The 18351-nt window shown below is 41.8% G+C and overlaps 1 protein-coding gene across 5 annotated transcripts in view; it reads left to right on the top strand.

Annotated features, from left to right (window-relative positions):
- ARHGEF28 (Rho guanine nucleotide exchange factor 28) overlaps positions 1–18351 on the top strand; it is a 355169-nt gene that overhangs the window by 152951 nt on the left and 183867 nt on the right. For all 5 annotated transcript variants that reach the window (XM_040341440.1, XM_040341441.1, XM_040341443.1 and 2 more), the window contains 2 exons: positions 2–182; positions 7349–7418. In XM_040341440.1, the coding sequence (XP_040197374.1) occupies positions 2–182; positions 7349–7418 (251 nt within the window). The remainder of the gene's footprint in view (position 1; positions 183–7348; positions 7419–18351) is intronic.

The raw sequence follows: 18351 nt of genomic DNA, 5'->3' as shown, positions 1-18351 counted from the left end.
GTTCCCAGGACATCCCTCCTCTTGACTTCTGTACAGCACCAATTAATCAGAACTCATTTCTACGCTTCTGTCGTACCTCTGGAGTACTAACATTAACCCGCCAACAAACGTCTGGAGACTCGCTGGAATCGGACATCCAACTCTTTAGAAAATGTTTGTGTGATACAAACTTTTTTGAGAAGGTGAGGTTGATAAACTGCACTATTTATTTTGCTAGAAATGTTTGCGTTTTGTAGCAGAACCACATCGGTACCATTAATGCAGGTGGCTCACGTTGTAAAATGGCTTTGACTCATTTAGAGGCTAGTGCTATTCTATTGCGTGATAGGAATGCTCAGTTTACTTGGAATTTATCCACCTGAGCTCCAAGCCATGTGTACCATGTAGGAGGAATGCCAATGCTGCTGCATTCTGTGTCAAATAGATGAAAAAACTATCAAGCAGAGTGAGACCACTCATAGTTTTAGCAGGTGATTTGTCTAGTTAATTCTAGAAATTAACATTATTCACAGGTGCACCGCATTGATCCTTAAGCCACTAATAAAAAAACAACAAAAAAAAAACAACTGAACATGGCAGTTGATAGTGGCCATTCAGAAGAGCTAATTTAATGTTCAATTACTCGCTATTGGTTCTCAAAATGCTACAGCTCAGATGAGAGGGGTAGATACGTCAGATATGATTTATAGTGTTTTTTTAGCCTTTTACCTTTTAAACACAGATATTTCTGTATAGTTTCTCAAAAAAAAAAAAAAAAGGTTTAAACCACACATTTTAAATATTAAAAAAATACTGTGTTTACATATCTATTTTTTTCTTGTTATCACATAATAAATAAATATATATATATATATATATATATATATATATATATATATATATATATATATATATATATATTTACTGTAAATATTTGATACAACATTTTTTTTTTCTTAACTGATCATTATTTAAAATACAGCATTTGTACATTATTTAGAATTTGTGATTTAAACGTTTTAATGAGAAATTTAGATAAATGTGGCAAACACCCATTTTTTTATTTCTTTTTAGGCCTCATGTACACTGCTTCTGTTAAAGGATCACTAAAGAGAATTAAAAAAATAAATAAAATAACAAACATGTTATACTTCCCTCCACTGTGTAGCTTGTTTTGCACAGAGTGGGGGCTGTCTCGGCTCCCCCCCCCCCACAAGAACTTTCCACCTTTGTGCGAGCTCTCTCACATGGTGGAAAGTTATTGCGGGCGTGCTCCCGTGATACAGCCAGCGGCTATAGCCACTCACAGTATCACTCTGCCCCGCCCCCCCCGGCGCGCCTTGTCATTGGATATGATTGACAGCAGCGCGAGCCAATGGCTGCGCTGCTATCAATCAACCAATAAATGAGCCCAGAAGCCTGCACATTCAAGGCGTGGGACTTTCGAAGGGTCAGTTAAGTAAATGGTGGCTCGGGGGGGGGGGGGGCTTAGGGCACTAATGCATTAAGGTGAAAAAACCTTAAAACATTTTTGTGAGTTTGGGCGTTTTTTATCTGCCCTAAGGCCTGGTTCACACCTATGCATTTTTTAGTGCATTTTCAGTTTTGCAGAAAGACGCTACAGTCCATCTAACATGGTTTCCTTGGATGTAGTTCACATCTATGCATTTTATGGAAAGGGCCAGGGACTTTTTTGGATCAAAAACGTATATTGAAAAATGCAAAATGCACCTGCAATGTGCAAACTGCAACCTGCATAGATTTGAATCAGGCCTTAAAATCCCATCTATGTTATCCTATGTATCCATGCACACATGGACATTTTTAGCAGTTCATCAGCAGAGTTTATTGGCTGTTTACTGAAGGCCTTAAAATCACGTTCAGGTCTGGGCTCTGGCTGGGCCATTCCAAAACTTTAATCTTCTTCTGGTGAAGCCATTCCCTTGTTGACTTGGATGTATGCTTTGGGTCATTGTCATGCTGAAAGATAAAGTTCCTCTTCATGTTCAGCTTTCTAGCAGAAGCCTGAATGTTTTGTGCCAATATTGATCGGTATATGGAACTGTTCATAATTCCCTTTACCTTGACTGAGGCCCCTGTTCCAGCTGAAGAAAAACAGCACCAAAGCATGATGCTGCCACCACCACGCTTCACTGTGGGTATGGTGTTCTTTTAGTTATGTGCAGTGTTGTTTTTGTACCAAACATAGCTTTTGGAATTATGGCCAAAAAATTCAACCTTGATAACACCAGACCAGAACACGTTTTCCCACATGCTTTTAGGAGACTTCTGATGTGTTTTTGCAAAATGTTGCCAGGCTTGGATGTTTTTCTTCGTAAGAAAGGGCTTCCGTCTTGCCACTCTACCCCATAGCCCAGACGTGAAGAATACGGGAGATTGTTGTCACATGTACCACACAGCCAGTACTTGCCAGATATTCCTGCAGCTCGTTTAATGTTGATGTAGGCCTCTTGGCAGCCTCTCTGACCAGTTCTCTCCTTGTCTTTTCATCAATTTTGGAGGGATGTCCAGTTCTTGGTAATGTCACTGTTGTGCCATATTTTCTCCACTTGAGGATGGATGTCTTCACTGTATTCTATGGTATATCTAATGCCATGGAAATTCTTTTGTACCCTTCTCCTGACTAATACCCTTTAACAATGAGATCCCTCTTATGCTTGGGAAACTCTCTGTGGACCATGGCTTTTGCTGTAGGATGTGACTAAGAAAATGTCAGGAAAGACCCACTAGAACAGCTTAACTTTATTTAAGGTTAATCGGAGGCACTTTAAATGATGTACTGACTCCTATTTAACATGAGTTTGAACGTGATTGCTTAATTCAGTTCAGTTTTAAAGTTATAAGAGGGTGTGCACACTTATGCAACCACATTTTTTTTGTTTTTTTATTTTTACTCCCGCGCCCCCCCCCCCCCCAAATTGTTTTTCAATTGAGTAGTCAAATTATTTTACATCACAGAAATCTGACATTCTAACAGGGGTGTGTAGACTTTTTATATCCACTGTATATGGGCGGTATTTTACTTGCCAAAGTATTTGCAAATACATGTAGTTGATTTTGTGATACATACACCCCTGTCTAATAACATGTCCTGGACCTTGGTCAAAAACACACATTAGCCTTCCAAATGGAAAGGGAAGGAACAGCTACACATGGGTTATAATTCTTCGGGTCACACTGATTTTTCCTATTAGCATGTTGTCTAGATGCATATCTGCAGCACTGCACCACTTCTCTCTCCCAGTCTTTAAGCTGCCAAACAGAAGGTTGCTGACAAGAAATATTTGTGACGTACAATAGTTGCATCTAAAGTATGAAAAATGAATTTTTTAAATTGATACATAACCACATTAGTGGTTTGGTGGATTGGTGGTTTTATATCTGCATGGACTTCAGCTTTAAATGTCCTCCAATGCAGTCTTGTACGTAAGCTTCCATACAATTGTTTGACTTGCACACCAGCTACACATGCCCAGATCTGAATGACCTCAACCACTGGTGTTGAGCTTTAATGTGGTTCCAGAAAACTTCCTTGCTCCTAGACTGCACTAGCTAGTTCTTTTATTTTACATTATTTTGCTCACTTATGTTCCAGTATTGTTATTAATACAGTTGTTTTCATTTATATATAGCACCCTCCTTTAGGTTTCTATTATGATAGGTAAATGTTGTTCTTTTTTGTTCTTCTGTACTCGCTCATTGGAGCAGCTATTGATTACTCTGGGCTATTATAGATCTCACATGCTTCCCCCTGCATTCTGGAGGCTCCCAGAACATATAGGGCTAGGAGAGTCAAATGGGCCGCAGCTTGAATATTTTTTGTGCTCCAGCCAATCCTGGGGGAGGGAACGTAAATAGCCTGTGGTCTGGAGCAGCCCTGGTTCTTGCACTGCTAAATAAATTTAAACCTCAGGGACTGCTGCCCCATTTGAGGCAGTTGTGCTAGAGTCTGCTGATGTTCATAAAGGTCCCAGCTTTAGCAGAGCTGGGGAGCTATTCCTAATTACCTTTTAAGCTAACTATACAGTTTCACCTAGGGATCTGGTCTGAAGAGTGCCTAGTGAGGGTTGGAATGTGTGTAGCTGCCCTGGGACATTGTGAGTACTGGACTGAGCTCAGGATCCTATTGACTGTGTGCTGCTCTACTTTTAGGGTGCCATTTGTAGCTCCCTCTGAGACAGCTTTTACATCTCAGTTCTGGCCTTCCTCTTTGTTTCTGGCCTAAGAACTGTTCAAAGAGGTTTCACCTAGTAAAGAGTGTGATCCTGTTGCAAGTCAGCCACTAAACTCTCTCCTGTTCCACAAGCAATAAGTCATAAAAAGACATCCTTTAGACCAGGCATCACTAAATGGCGGACCGCGGTCCGGATCCAGACCGAGCCACTGTCCCGTCTGGACCTACAGTCATGCCATATAGAAACCACTTCCTTCCCCTTTGGAAAGCAATGAACGGAGAGCAGAAGGCACACCTGCATTGGATGAAGCGCATGAGCTGCATTAGTTAACTATGCCAGGTGGTCCTAGCAACCAATAATCAGCTTGTTAATATGGAATGTTACCCCAGCAGCTCTTGATCCCGCCCTCCATTAGGTGCTGCTGTGCCTCCCGCCATGTGTAAGGTAGGAGATCATGGGCAAGAGGACATAGAGGGGAAGAGGTGTCTGTGTGTGTGTGGGTGATTTAAAGGGGAGGGGCAGATGTGAAGTGGGCAGAACACATTATTGTGGTGGAAAAGGGGAGCAGTGATGTTGTAAAGGGGGGCAAGTACTGTTGGGGAGATCTAAAGGAGAGCAGTGCTCTGTGAAGGGGCAAGCGCTGGTGAGGTAAGGGGAGATGTGATATGAAGGGGGGCAGTGCTGTGGGGGGTGATGTTATTGGGGGGCAGTACTGCTGGGGGGTGTAAAGGGGGACACTAATGTTAGGGGGAAACTGATGTAAAATTGGGGACTCTGATGTGTGGGGGAAACTGATGTAAAATCGGGGACTCTGATGTGTGGGGGACTGAGTACACTGACGTAAGAATGGGATTGTAAAATAAAATAGGGGGGGGGCTGTGATGGGAAGGATCTGAGACATTGCACAAACATACAATTTTGACCTCTGCTGGAAGAAAAGATCAGACCTCCATGAATTTTATATCAATACCCCTGCCCTAGACTGTTTAATGAAGCCAGAGTGAATGGCCTGTGTGATTGGTAAATACTGCACTGTTTGGGTAAGAATCTGTTAAAATCAGCATCTCCTACTGGGGTAGCACTACATATAGTTAATAATAATATTCTTATTTATCTGCTTCCATAGTCATGCTAATGACCTATGTTTAAATATAACTTGTGATTCTCAAGCCACGTGTCCCAGTTCATTACTTTCTGTACTCTGTCATGCTGCTCCCCCAATAATTAGTAATGGCAGAAAGGATCTCTGTCTGTCTCCATTGAGGAGACCAATGTGAGTCATAGGAAGTGTCTCCTAGCATGTCTATACCTGCCGTATGTCCTAATACGTAATTCACAATATTACATTAGTTTTGATTTGTTCTGGTGCTTGGGTTTGACATCCTGTTTACAAAAGCCTCAGCTCTAGTCATGGGAAGGGATGCCATTGCAGAGGAATATTATGGGATTTCTAACACTGGAACCTTCATATGTTATAAAAATACATCAATCCTTGAGCACTTTGTTCATGTTTCCAGTAGGTGCAAGGCTAGATGACCTCCAGGAACAGCAGACATGCTGATTGCATAGTTTTTCCTGTAACCTGGGGATTAATATTGATCAGCTCATATTATTGTGTGCTCGCCAACCAGGGCTTTTGCTTAAAGATGGCCACATTGTGCATGTAGGCCAATCTGCTATTCTAGGCCAATGTTAGTAAGAGAAATGATTTCAACAGTTGGAATAGGTGATGTAGTGAATCGTATGATGTGGCAGAAGACAGAAACAAAATGGGCTTTTAGCCTTGCAGGTACCACATAATTAAATTACGAAGGATGGAATTTTTTGTCGAATTTTATGGAAACAAACAAGATTCTAACTGTTGAATTTGTTTTCGTCTGAGAAATATGGTAACTAGTCTTCTATGCATGAGCTTGTCAAAGTTGCTCTAAAAGTAGAACGTTCATTCTATGAAAATAGTGAATTGAGAATGTTGGCCCCTGGCTATCCTGCTGATCCATTGGCCTATGCCAGGGATATGCAATTAGCGGACCTCCAGCTGTTGCAAAACTACAAGTCCCATCATGCCTCTGCCTCTGGGTGATATGTTTGTGGCTGTCAGTCTTGCTATGCCTCATGGGACTTGTAGTTCTACAACAGCTGGAGGTCCGCTAATTGCATATCCCTGGCCTATGCTTTCAGTCATTAACCTGGAATGATCACCAAGATATGGAATTCTGACACTTGCTACCACGCAATTCATAGTACATGGGCATTTTGCATTTTCTATTTTCAGGAGGCAGTTGGCTACCTATGTCTTGTAACTGATCTCCTTTCCAAGGTTCGGCTGACTTCTGGCATTGATCAGTTGTCCCCAAATTATGCATTCATTGATTTACTAATGCATGTTTCTCATTTGATTGTTGCTTGGGAACCCTAGACAAAACTTTTGTCTTAGACTTTTACTAGAATAGGGAAGGTTAGAACTTTTGCCAGTTTATTTAATTTATTCTTCATTCTCTCGAACTTTATTGATGCCTTTGTTCCCATTTGGGAGATTTGTCTTCACTTCTGCCCCAATGACTTTTACAAGAGCTAGCCAGGGAAAATCCACCTGTAACATTTACAGACATCAATAGAAACTTGACTGAGGTTCCAGCCCTCCCCATTACAAATCAACAGTTATGGCTGTAGTTCCACTTTAATACATTACACAGAAATGGGGCATAAATGAGACTTGAATGATGAGTTGTTTTTTGATTAGAAATGTATTGTTCTACTGCTACCCTGTCAGTGTTATGCACAGTTTTGGAAAGCATGAGGTGTTAATTTGGTCTAAATTCTTGAAGTCGGTGCCACAGTTTCATATTCTGTTTCAAATAAGCTTACGGTATTGGATTAATGAACACCTGTGCAGCATAAATATATATATATATATATATATATATATATATATATATATATATATTCATGGTAAAAAATCTTTACAACTTTTGGCTTCTAAGTGATTGTGTGCTATTGGTCACTGCAATCTACAGCGTAGTCGGTACTTACCAAAGGAAGATGACAGCCAATGATAAAGTCAAATATACTGGAAAAGGAATGTAAACATTTTTGCAATTTGTTGAATTTAAAGCGCATGTATATATATTTTGAAATGTTAAGCGTGACTATTTTTTTTTGTGTTTGTTTAGATTGTAAGCTCTGTGTACTGTTGGAATCACATGAAACAGATGCCGGTTGATGGAACGACTAGCGAAGGAGGTACAATGCTCTTTTACGTTCTCATTTACTGCAAGATGATCTGGCATAGCTTGTATGGTTAGCATTGGACATGATTGCACATGTAACAATATTGTGCCAACGTCTATAAATCATTGGATGAGAGCAACAGACAAGGACAAGGTTTACCCATTAGTTACAGTACCCTGTATTCAGTGGTTGGCTTTGACTGCAAGCTACCTTTTCTCAGTCAGATAAAGGTGGAACCTAGAACTCTACATTTACCTAAATGTAACGTTTTGCAAATATAGATCTAAGGGCAAAACATTTCTTTTTCATTTTGGATGGAGTAGGGAAGGGTTAAAACTCCATTCAGTTTTTCCCCCCGATCTGTGTCTCATTGTGTCCCATAGACTCATATTTTCAATGTGAGGGATAATCCCTTATAGACATTTGTCACTGGGACAACTTTCCTGCATTGGTAACCCCCCCCCCCCTCCCCCTGTATTCCTGTGGTAGTAGCAAATAAAAAGTTTGGGTTTCCCTTCACTCTCATTTCTGGTGAGATTGGAGATCAGGACAATTCAAATAATTGACTCTCCCTAACGGGCACAGAAAACAATTTACAGTCAGGCCCATAAATATTGGGACATCGGCACAATTCTAGTCTTTTTGGCTCTATAAACCACCACAATGGATTTGAAATGAAATGAAACCAACTTTCACTTTTTAATACTTGGTTGCAAATCCTTTGCAGTAAATTACAGCCTGAAGTCTGGAACGCACAGACATCACCAGACGCTGGGTTTCATCCCTGGTGATGCTCTGCCAGGCCTCTACTGCAACTGTCTTCAGTTCCTGCTTGTTCTTGGGGCATTTGCCCTTGAATTTTGTCTTCAGCAAGTGAAATGCATGCTCAATCGGATTCAAGTCAGGTGATTGACTTGGTCATTGCATAACATTCCACTTATTTCCCTTAAACTCTTTGGTTGCTTTCGCAGTATGCTTCGGGTCATTGTCCATCTGCACTGTGAAGCGCCGTCCAATGAGTTCTGAAGCATTTGGCTGAATATGAGCAGATAATAATATTGCCCAAAACACTTCAGAATTCATCCTGCTGCTTTTGTCAGCAGTCACATAATCAATAAATACAAGAGAACCAGTTCCATTGGCAGCCATACATGCCCACACCATGGCACTACCAACACCATGCTTCACTGATGAGGTGGTATGCATTGGATCATGAGCAGTTCCTTTCCTTCTCCATACTCTTCTCTTCCATCACTCTGGTACAAGTTGATCTTGGTCTCATCTGTCCATAGGATGTTGTTCCAGAACTGACTGTGAAGGTATTTTTAGATGTTGTTTGGCAAACTCTAATCTGGCCTTCCTGTTTTTGAGGCTCACCAATGGTTTACATCTTGTGGCATTCACTCTGGTAAAGTATTTTCTTGATTGTTGACTTTGACACATATACACCTACCTCCTGGAGAGTGTTTTTGATCTGGCCAACTGTTGTGAAGGGTGTTTTCTTCACCAGGGAAATAATTATTCGGTCATCCACCACTGTTTTCCGTGGTCTTCCGTTTTTTTGGTATTGCTGAGCTCACCGGGGCGGTCTTTCTTTTTAAGGATGTTCCAAACAGTTGATTTGGCCACACTAATGTTTTTGCTATCTCTCTGATGGGTTTGTTTTGTTGCCTGATGGCTTGCTTCACTGATAGTGACAGCTCTTTTGATCTTATATTGAGAGTTGACAGCAACAGAATGCAAATAGCTGAGCAGCCAATTGTCCCATTACTTTTGGTCCCTTTAAAAGTGGGAGGCACATATACAAACCGTTCACCTGATTTGGATGTAAATACCCTCATATTAAAGCTGAAAGTCTGCATTTAAAGCACATCTTGTTGGTTTAATTTCAAATCCATTGTGGCGGTGTATAGAGCCAAAAAGACTAGAATTGTGTCAATGTCCCAATATTTATGGACCTGACTGTAAGTCTGACCACTCTACCTCAGTCTAAAAAAAGCGTTTTTTGCTGCACTTCCTAATAGATTCTATGGGATAAAGTGCTACTGTGCCATATCACTTAATTTTGCATAAATCAACACATTCATATACCATATGTTAAACTCATCAGTATAAAAAATGTGAAAAAATAAAATAAAAACGACATGCAGTCCACAAATTCAAAAGTAAAGTGTTGCCATTAAAGTAAGTGTTTAGAAGTTCATCAGAATAAGTGCTTTTAACCACTTCCCGCCCGGTCAATAGTCAAATGACGTCCGGGAAGTGGTTCTGTAATCCTGACTGGACATCTATTGACGTCCTGCAGGATTACATGCTGGCGCGCAGCGCGGCGATCGGTGATGCAGGGTGTCAGTCTGACACCCTGCATCTCCGATCTCGGTAAAGAGCCTTCGGCTTTTTTTTTTTTAAGCATGTCGGAATTGCATACAGACGAGCGGAATTTTCTATGGGAACTTTTTCCGCCGCAAAAATAGAGAACCTGCTCTCAATCTTTTGTTGGCGGAAATTCCGACAGCAAAAGTCCGATGGAGCATACACACTGTCCGAATTTCCGACCAAAAGCTCATATCGGACTTTTCTTGTCGGAATTTCCAATCGTGTGTATGTGGCATTAGGTGCTAAAAGTGTGTTTCAAGTAGTGTTCAAGGGGGTTTAAAAGCAGATTGTAGGCTGCATTTCAGTAGTGAGTCAGTCACTATAGCATTAGAGAGGCACCCACCGTCCAGTTACATAAGTACAGACACAGGTAATCCTGGTGAATAACATGGGCTCATCTGAGTGCAGGGTCTAAGTACGGTGTTCACCAGAGCTTCTGATGGTGGAGATGGGTTTTGCTGCATGTTAGTACTAGGTGGTGGTCCTCAGGATAGCCCTACTATGAGGTGAGCAAGCCGCAGTCCAGTAGCAGAAAAAGCAGGAAGGGATGAGCAGAGGTGTAGCCAGTAAACAAGGGAAAGGTCGGTAGTGACAAGGGTAAGATATTGGATGGAGAGAGTACAATAATCTGGCAAACCAGAAGTGCAAAAGCATTAATTCTGTAGGAGGTTCATTGGGGGATCAAGGAGTTCAAAGTTCAGCAGAAGCAAGGCACAGGGCAGGATTGTCCAATGGATCCAACAGGGTGCTGTCCAGCATCCCAGGTAGCTCAGCAAGGAGAGACATCGACAGACACAGCAGAGGTTCTGGGTTGAGATGCAGAGCCTGACACAGCCTTTTTCAACCTTTTTACCCTGGAAGAACTCTGAAAATAAGTTTCCTATCTTAGAGAATTCATGCTACAAATCAAATCAACATTTTATGATAAAATAGCATGATCAGTATGTTTTAAATCCAAAAATAAAGAATTTTACATATCTAGAATATTTGACACCCAAAGCCGATTATTTTACAACACTCCCTTGCTTTGTATATCAGTAATAATCATGAAAATTAACACAATATACAAAAAAAGTAACACAGGCTGTGAAAATTGTAGTACCCCCTTATATTAGTGGTCAGTGAAGAAATGCCCCTGTACATTGGTGGTCAGTGGAAACAAGCTCTATCCCCTGTGCTGGTGATCAGAGAAGTGGTGACCCCTTACAAGGCTTGTCACTGGGAAGTTGCTGCCTTTCATTGATAGTCATTGTGGACAGTACATTATTTTGTCATTGCCCACTGGTTAAGGAACCCCTAGTAACCTCTGAGGGAAACCTGGTTAGTTACGCCTGGTCTAAATAACAAAATATGCTACTTTCTATGGTAGACCTTCTTTATAAAAAATGGAGGGGATAAATGCATGTCTAATCTGATTACTGAATGCTGTGAATAACACAGGCACTTCATTTATTTTATTCTTCTAATGCCCCGTACACACGTTGGGAAATTCCAACAGCAAAAGTTCGATGTGAGCTTTTAAACGGAAATTCCGACTGTGTGTATGCCCCATCGGACTTTTGCTGTCGGAATTTCCGCCAACAAAATATTGAGAGCTGGTTCTCAAATTTTCCGACGTAAAAAATTCCTATCGGAAACTCTGATCGTCTGTAGCAATTCCGACGCACAAAATTCCGATGCGTACTTAGAAACAATTCAACGCATGCTCGTAAGCTTTGAACTTAATTTTCTCAGCTCATCGTAGTGTTGTACATCACCGCGTCCTTGACGGTCAAAAGTTCAGAGAACTTTTGTGTGACCGTGTGTATGCACGCCAAGCTTGAGCGGAATTCCGTCGGAAAAAACATCCAAGGTTTTTCCGACGGAAAAGCCGATAGTGTGTACGTGGCATTAGGCCACATTTCACACTGGACATTTAGCCCTGGCGCATGGGGCTCAAGCGTTTAGCTGCAGGCAGACGGCACAGGTGTGCCTTCCAGCCCCGCTGCCAGTGGCCAGTCAAAGTCTGAGAGTCTGGTAGTTGCTAAGGCTGAACAGGACACTTAGGTGTCTGAACAGTCTGGACAGTATGGGCCTAGGGACGAATGGCAGGAGCCTGTTTGAATACTGCCCTTAATGTAAGTAGCGCTGAGTGCAGCTGTCAGACTCTCATAGAGTTTCTCTCTGTCCCTGGCTACACACTGGAGCCCCATACACCAAGGCTAAATGCCTATTGTGCATTAGGGGCCTTAATCAGCACATTTTTGTTTAAGACCCTCTCACCCACTTATTGGTTTGATTACTAATTAGATAATTAGACACCACTTGTTTTCTTTGATCTTCGGCTGTTTGGTCTCATCAGGCTTCATTTCCACTGGCGTTTTTACAGCCACTGTTGTTAGCCTTTTTTACAGCTTAAAAACGCCTGTCCATGTTTATTTTGTAAAAAAAAAAAAATATATATATATATATTTTTTTCTTGGGAGCTGGAGCTCAAAAACGCAGCGGTAGCGTTTTTGAGCGTTTGTGCGCGTTTTTGAGCGGTTTTTAATGTCTGGCGTTTTTACAGCTCTACTCTGGAGCTTCAGAACGCCCTGGTCCTGCGTTTTTTTTACAGCTCAAAAACGCCTATGCCATTTGCAACTCAAAAACGCCTATGTGGGCATGATGCCATAGAATAACATGGACAGGCGTTGTTAAGCTGTAAAAAACGCTCAGAAAGGTGGCTGTAAAAACGTCAGTGGAAATGAAGCCTTAAGGTTGTATATATATTTGATATCATTTGTTGTATTTTTTAGCTATGACTAAGCACTAGTTTCAGTGCGAAATGCGTCAGGGTCAGGTTTTATTTTATTTTGCTGTGACTTGTAGTGCTGTCCTTCTTTTAATAAAAGGCTACAATTTGTTCAGAGTGCGGCTGTCCAGAGACAATATTTGTTCCTGCTTTACAATGTCATGTATGGGCTAAGTCTAAAAAACTGTATGTGGGTGATGGTGTTGGGCTGACTTATGATAATGTAAGCTAAGCTAAGAAAAAAAGCACAGTTGGTCTCCTTACGTTATCTGACGTGAAATGTGATTGTTTGCTATGTGGTAAACCTCCATATTTCTTTGTTTTTATGATTTAATCCCATATATGTGGAAATTCTTGTATAATTTAATAAGAAATGTCATGAGAATGTGTTCTGTTGGCTATTTCCCTGTGCTAAACCATTGTTTGTTGTCGTCGGCGGCTGTATTCTCGGCCACAATGGCAGCGTTATCCCGAGTGCTGCCATTTATCCTGTCCTCAATGCGATATTTGAATAATTTAGAACTCTAATTAAATTATGTTGCAACCTTCAAGTGGATTGGGGGCTGGTCCACAGAAAGAGGTCCTTTATGTGGTCATCATATTTGTTTTACAAACCAAAAATGTTTTGTGCCTTTCAGAGGATGCAGGCTGTATGGGGTTTCTGTTCCAGTCTGCTCTCTACTATATAATGTGGGAAGTGTAACAAATAATGCCTAGAAGTGAAATCCAAGCATACATATTTATGATAATAGCATAATTTTCACGTCTTCTTGCAATCTCTGAGCCTTAGGAAATGCAAATACTTGAACATCATATGTGTGTATGGGGATTTCTCTCTTAGATTTGTCTTCCATCAGATATTTAGAATCATTATTAATATCGCTAAATGCGTTTTTAGGTGTCAGTGTCTCTGTCCCACACCCTCAGCATGGTCAGGACAGAAAGCTTATGGCATCTGATGCCCAGTCTGGTCTGCTTGTATAGTCCATGAGGACTTTGTAATTTTGAAGGGTAATCCAAAATTAGCATAAATGACTGGCATGTTTGTGCCAATCGTATCTTCTTGTTTTCCTTATGATGCTTTATCTATTACACACACATTGGCAGAGATTGCAAAATCATTTCTGGCACACTTTGTGGTTGAATAAGTGTTTTTAAAGGAAATCTTTCAAACATGGAATGCTAGTTCCCTGGCTGTGCAGGTGTAAATTCTAACTGAATGACATTTAGTTAGCTAAAGCACTATTTATCATAACCAATTGCCATTTTTAATAACATCTTATTTTTTCATCATTTGATGCATTTTAGGGCTGCCAAGCTCTTGCAGCCATTCCCTGTTTGCAAGCACTCCAGTGATGGCTGCATGACATTGGTCAGGGCGTGCTTCCAAATGGTAAGAGAGATCCAAACTTACACAATGGGGTTTATTTACTAAAATTGGATAGTACACAATGTGGTGCAGCTCTGCATAGGAACCAATTGGCTTCTGTTTTTTTTTTTGTCAAAGCTTAACCAGTTCCCACCCGCCTGCCCGCCCACATTACATTTACTGTGGGTGGGCAGGTCAGGCAGGTTGGATCACATAAACGTACGTCATCCAACCTTTTCCAGCTTAGAGGCACGCATGTGCGCTCGCTCCCCCTGTTAACCCGTGCTGTTATTGGCTACAGTGGGATTTTGTCGACAGGCCATATCCATCTATTTAAGGCTGAGACCTGCTGATCGGCTGTAGCCAATCACAGCTTGGAGTCCTATGTTTATAAACACACAGGGCTCTGTACATAGATCAGCAATCTGGCTGTTTCTTCTCGCTGAAAAGCAGGAAAACAGCCAGATCTGTTAGTAAAAGTAGCACACATTACAATTGTTAGGCACACAGGTAACCCCTTGATTGCCCCTTGATGTTGACACCTTCCTATCCAATGTCATTTATACAGTCTACAGTATTATATCTGATCACTGTATTTGTGTCACTGTTGATGTCCCAGTGTCAGCTAGTGTACCTCCCAGCGAGGGTCTGTGCTTGCCAGATTGTCCGCCACACTAATACAGTCAAATGTAAGTCACTGATCACCGCCATGGGCAGAGCTCTACCGCTGCCGATAAAAGTGATCTTGTGTCGAATATGCTGCTGAAACCACTTTTATCCTAAAATCGGACCGCCCACCGTTTAAGAAAATACCTGGTTTATGGCAGCTATCTGCTGCCATAACCCCTGTACTCAATATCAAAGTACCGCCGTATAACAACAGTGGGCGATCCGGAAGCGGTTAAAGTAGTGCAGTGCTAAATGGCAAAAAATGCCCTGGTCATTAAGGGGGTAAAACCTTCCAGATGTCAAGTGGTAATTGAACAAGCTGAAGTTAGAATGTATAAGAAGGTCTCCCTTTAGTCGCACATCTATGCAATCTCACAGATCGATGGTTAGTAGCAACCTCAGACTGGACTCCCACCAGGCCATGCCCCAACGCATTTCGCTTCACCACTCTGAGCTTGGGGGCATGGCCTGGTGGGAGTTCAGGCTGAGGTTGCCACTAACCATCGATCTGTGACATTGCATAGATGTGCAGCTAAAGGGAGACCTTCTTATATATTCAGCATTTCCAGGAGCCAGGGTGAGCTCCTTCCCAGACCGGCACGCTTGGCAGTGGATGTCAAGGACACATGCCCCTTCGATAGCCTCAGGCCCCGTACACATGAGAGGATCCATCCGCTGAAAAATCTCAGCGGATCGGTTTCAGCGGATAGATCCCCTGGTGTGTACGTTCCAGCGGATATTTATCCGCGGATATTTCCGAATTCCAGCAGATAAAAATTTGAAGACATGCTTACAAATCTATCCGCTGGAATCGGCTCCAGCGGATCGATCCGGTGGTCTGTACAGACTCACCGGATCGATCCGTCCGAACCCATCCCTCGCATGCGTCGTAATAATTTGACGCATGCGTGGATATCCTTATATGACAGCGTCGCGCACGTCGCCGCGTCATCATCGCGGCGACGGTGTGTACACTCCATCGGATCAAAATCCTCAGAGGATTTATCCGCGGATACGGTCCGGCGGACCGTATCCGCGGATCAATCCTATCGTGTGTACCAGGCCTAAGTGGCTCACACATGGGTTCGTTTGGGTTCACAAGCTGAAGTTGGAAGCTGCACCAGAGTTTGCAATCTCAAGGTTTTAGTAAATCCACCCCAATGCGTTGAAATGGCCACTTATAGTCTGTCAGAAGGTCTTGTAACAAAATGATAAGGCAGGAATGCAGTTGGGAGATGAGGGCTGTGACCAAGCAAGAGATGAATGAACAAAAACCATCAGGGTATGAACACCAGGTATTATTTTTGAAAACTGACAGTTTTATTGGTTTTTCAACATTTTTCAACAGAAAAAAAAAGCAAACAAAAAAAAAGCTTTGTTGCAGAAAGCATATACCTGCCAAGATGTCTTCTTACAATGTTGCCGGCTGTAAAAGTCGGTTGAGACCAGCAAAACAAATGGCTAAAAACAATATATTTCAACATCTGATCGGTTGAATGTGCGTGTTGGCGAAAAGAAGAGAGAGGAAATGTAGTGAGAGGGTTAGGGAGAATCAAGAGAGTGAGAGAGAGCGAAGGTAAAAAGTTAGGCCTCGTACACACTATAGGTTAACCAGAGGACAACGGTCTGATGGACCGTTTTCATCGGTTAAAACCGATCGTGTGTGGCCCCCATAGGTTATTTGTTTTTTTTCCACAAGAAAAAGACCCATAGGTTATTTAACCATCGGTTAAAAAAAAAAAAAACTTGCTTTAAATTTAACCGATGGATTCCTAACCGATAGGTCAAAACCGATCATTAGTAGGCACAACCATCAGTTAAAAATCCACGCATGCTCAGAATCAAGTCGACGCATGCTTGGAAACATTGAACTTCGTTTTTTTTACAGCACTTTGTTGTGTTTTACGTCACCGCGTTCTGACAGGATCGTTTTTTTAACCGATGGTGTGTAGGCGCGACGGACCGTCAGCTTCATCGGTTAACCGATGACAACTGTCCTTCAGACCGTTCTCATCGGATGGACTGATTGTGTGTACGCGGCTTTAGAGAATAATGGGAGGTAAAAAGGTAGGAGAGGACAACCACCGGGCTCGCACTGCCCGGGGACACCAACCACATGCCCACCTCCCCAATAACGGGGATCATCAGATTATAGGGGCTTCCTCAGGTATTATTTATTTTTGTTTACAAACAATTTTTATTATTGTAAAAGGTCAAAAGATAGTACAGATGTGTACCATAGGTATTATTTTAATGAAAACTGGAGAAAATATTGAAACATTTTAATAATCATATAAACCCGTAAAATTGACATTACCTTTTAGTGATTTGGGTTTACATCTACTTTAAGTACTTTATTTTCACACATGGATTCCTCTTGTATAGAATCATGTATTTTCTGAATCATGTTAAATGGTGTGAATGGATGAATCTCTCCTTGCTGGCATTCGTATTCTGACAGCCAGCAACTGTGGGGGGGCAAGTATTAGAAAAAGTAATAATTGGTTGGAATGAGTTGATAGAGCAAGTAAAAGTTCAGTTTTTAGGATGGGGCAGGATATTGTGCCCTAAAGCCTCTCCTGCCTGTGATCACAAGAAGAAATCATTGCTGTGGTAGGCCTTCACTGAATGAGAACTTCATATTGCTCGGTATACATTCTTTCAAGTACTGGCAGCCCACAGGAGAGAGACTGCTGAAGCTCTGAGGCTGTGATTGGAACGTCTTTCACGCTCTATTCTCTCCTCTCCCTGGAAGGGGCACTGCAGGGGGTAAAATTAGATCAGTTGAGTGTGAACATTTTTGACAGGCAAGGTGGTAAGCTAGACTGAGTTTTTTCAAAGTGTGAGCCATATTCAAGGCTGCAAGCTTGTAGTCTGGGGCTACGGAGAGAAGCATGCTACAGGAAAGGTGGGGGGGTCATTGGATCTCTGTAGATGTAGTGTTCAGGGCACAAGAAATACTTCTTCTGAAATATTTATCACATAGCAAATATACATGCAGGACAAGCTGTGCTCAGAACATTTCCTGGCTAGACTTGATTACCCCGGTTAGACTGATCAATATAAATGTTAATATGACCTCGAGATAATAAATTCAGAGAATATGTCTTATCATAGCTGAAAAGCAATTGTTATACTGTGACATTAAGGAAATAGAATCATGTTTGTGTTCTGGTTGAACAAGTACATTTTCTTCGACTCTCATCGCTAATAATGGCAAGCTTGGTGCTTTGCAACAGGAAGGCGACTTTCTGTTAAACCAAGGACTGTTGAAAAGTATCATTACATTATGATTAAGCTAGAACCCCATTTTGCCTTTTTATTGCTGCCCGTGTCATTGTTGAATTAAATTTTTTTGACTTTCTGTCTGTTGTCACTGGAACAATAAGTAAGGGAAAATCTCTCACAGATAGCAGTGAAACCCATAAGGGGTTCTAATTCTCCGCACTGTAACCAAAACTCTGCTGGATATAGGCTTTTAAAAGTGAACCATTTTAGTGCCCAGCTTGTAAGGCCCCGTACACACGACCGAGTTTCTCGGCAGAATTCAGACAGAAACTCGATCGGAGCTGGATTCTGCCGAGAAACTCGGTCGTGTGTACACTTTTCATTGAGGAAGCCGACGAGGAACTCGTCGAGCCGAATAGAGAACATGTTCTCTATTTCCTCGTTGTTCAATGAGGAAAGTTGGCCCGCCGAGATCCTCGGCGGCTTCAACACAGAACTCGACGAGGAACTCGATGTGTTTGGCACGTCGA

The sequence above is a fragment of the Rana temporaria genome, chromosome 1 (assembly GCF_905171775.1).
Source record: "Rana temporaria chromosome 1, aRanTem1.1, whole genome shotgun sequence".
Taxonomy (NCBI): Eukaryota; Metazoa; Chordata; class Amphibia; order Anura; family Ranidae; genus Rana; species Rana temporaria.
The sequence above is the reverse complement of the archived record's forward strand: the minus strand, read 5'-3'. Positions and strand labels throughout refer to the sequence as shown.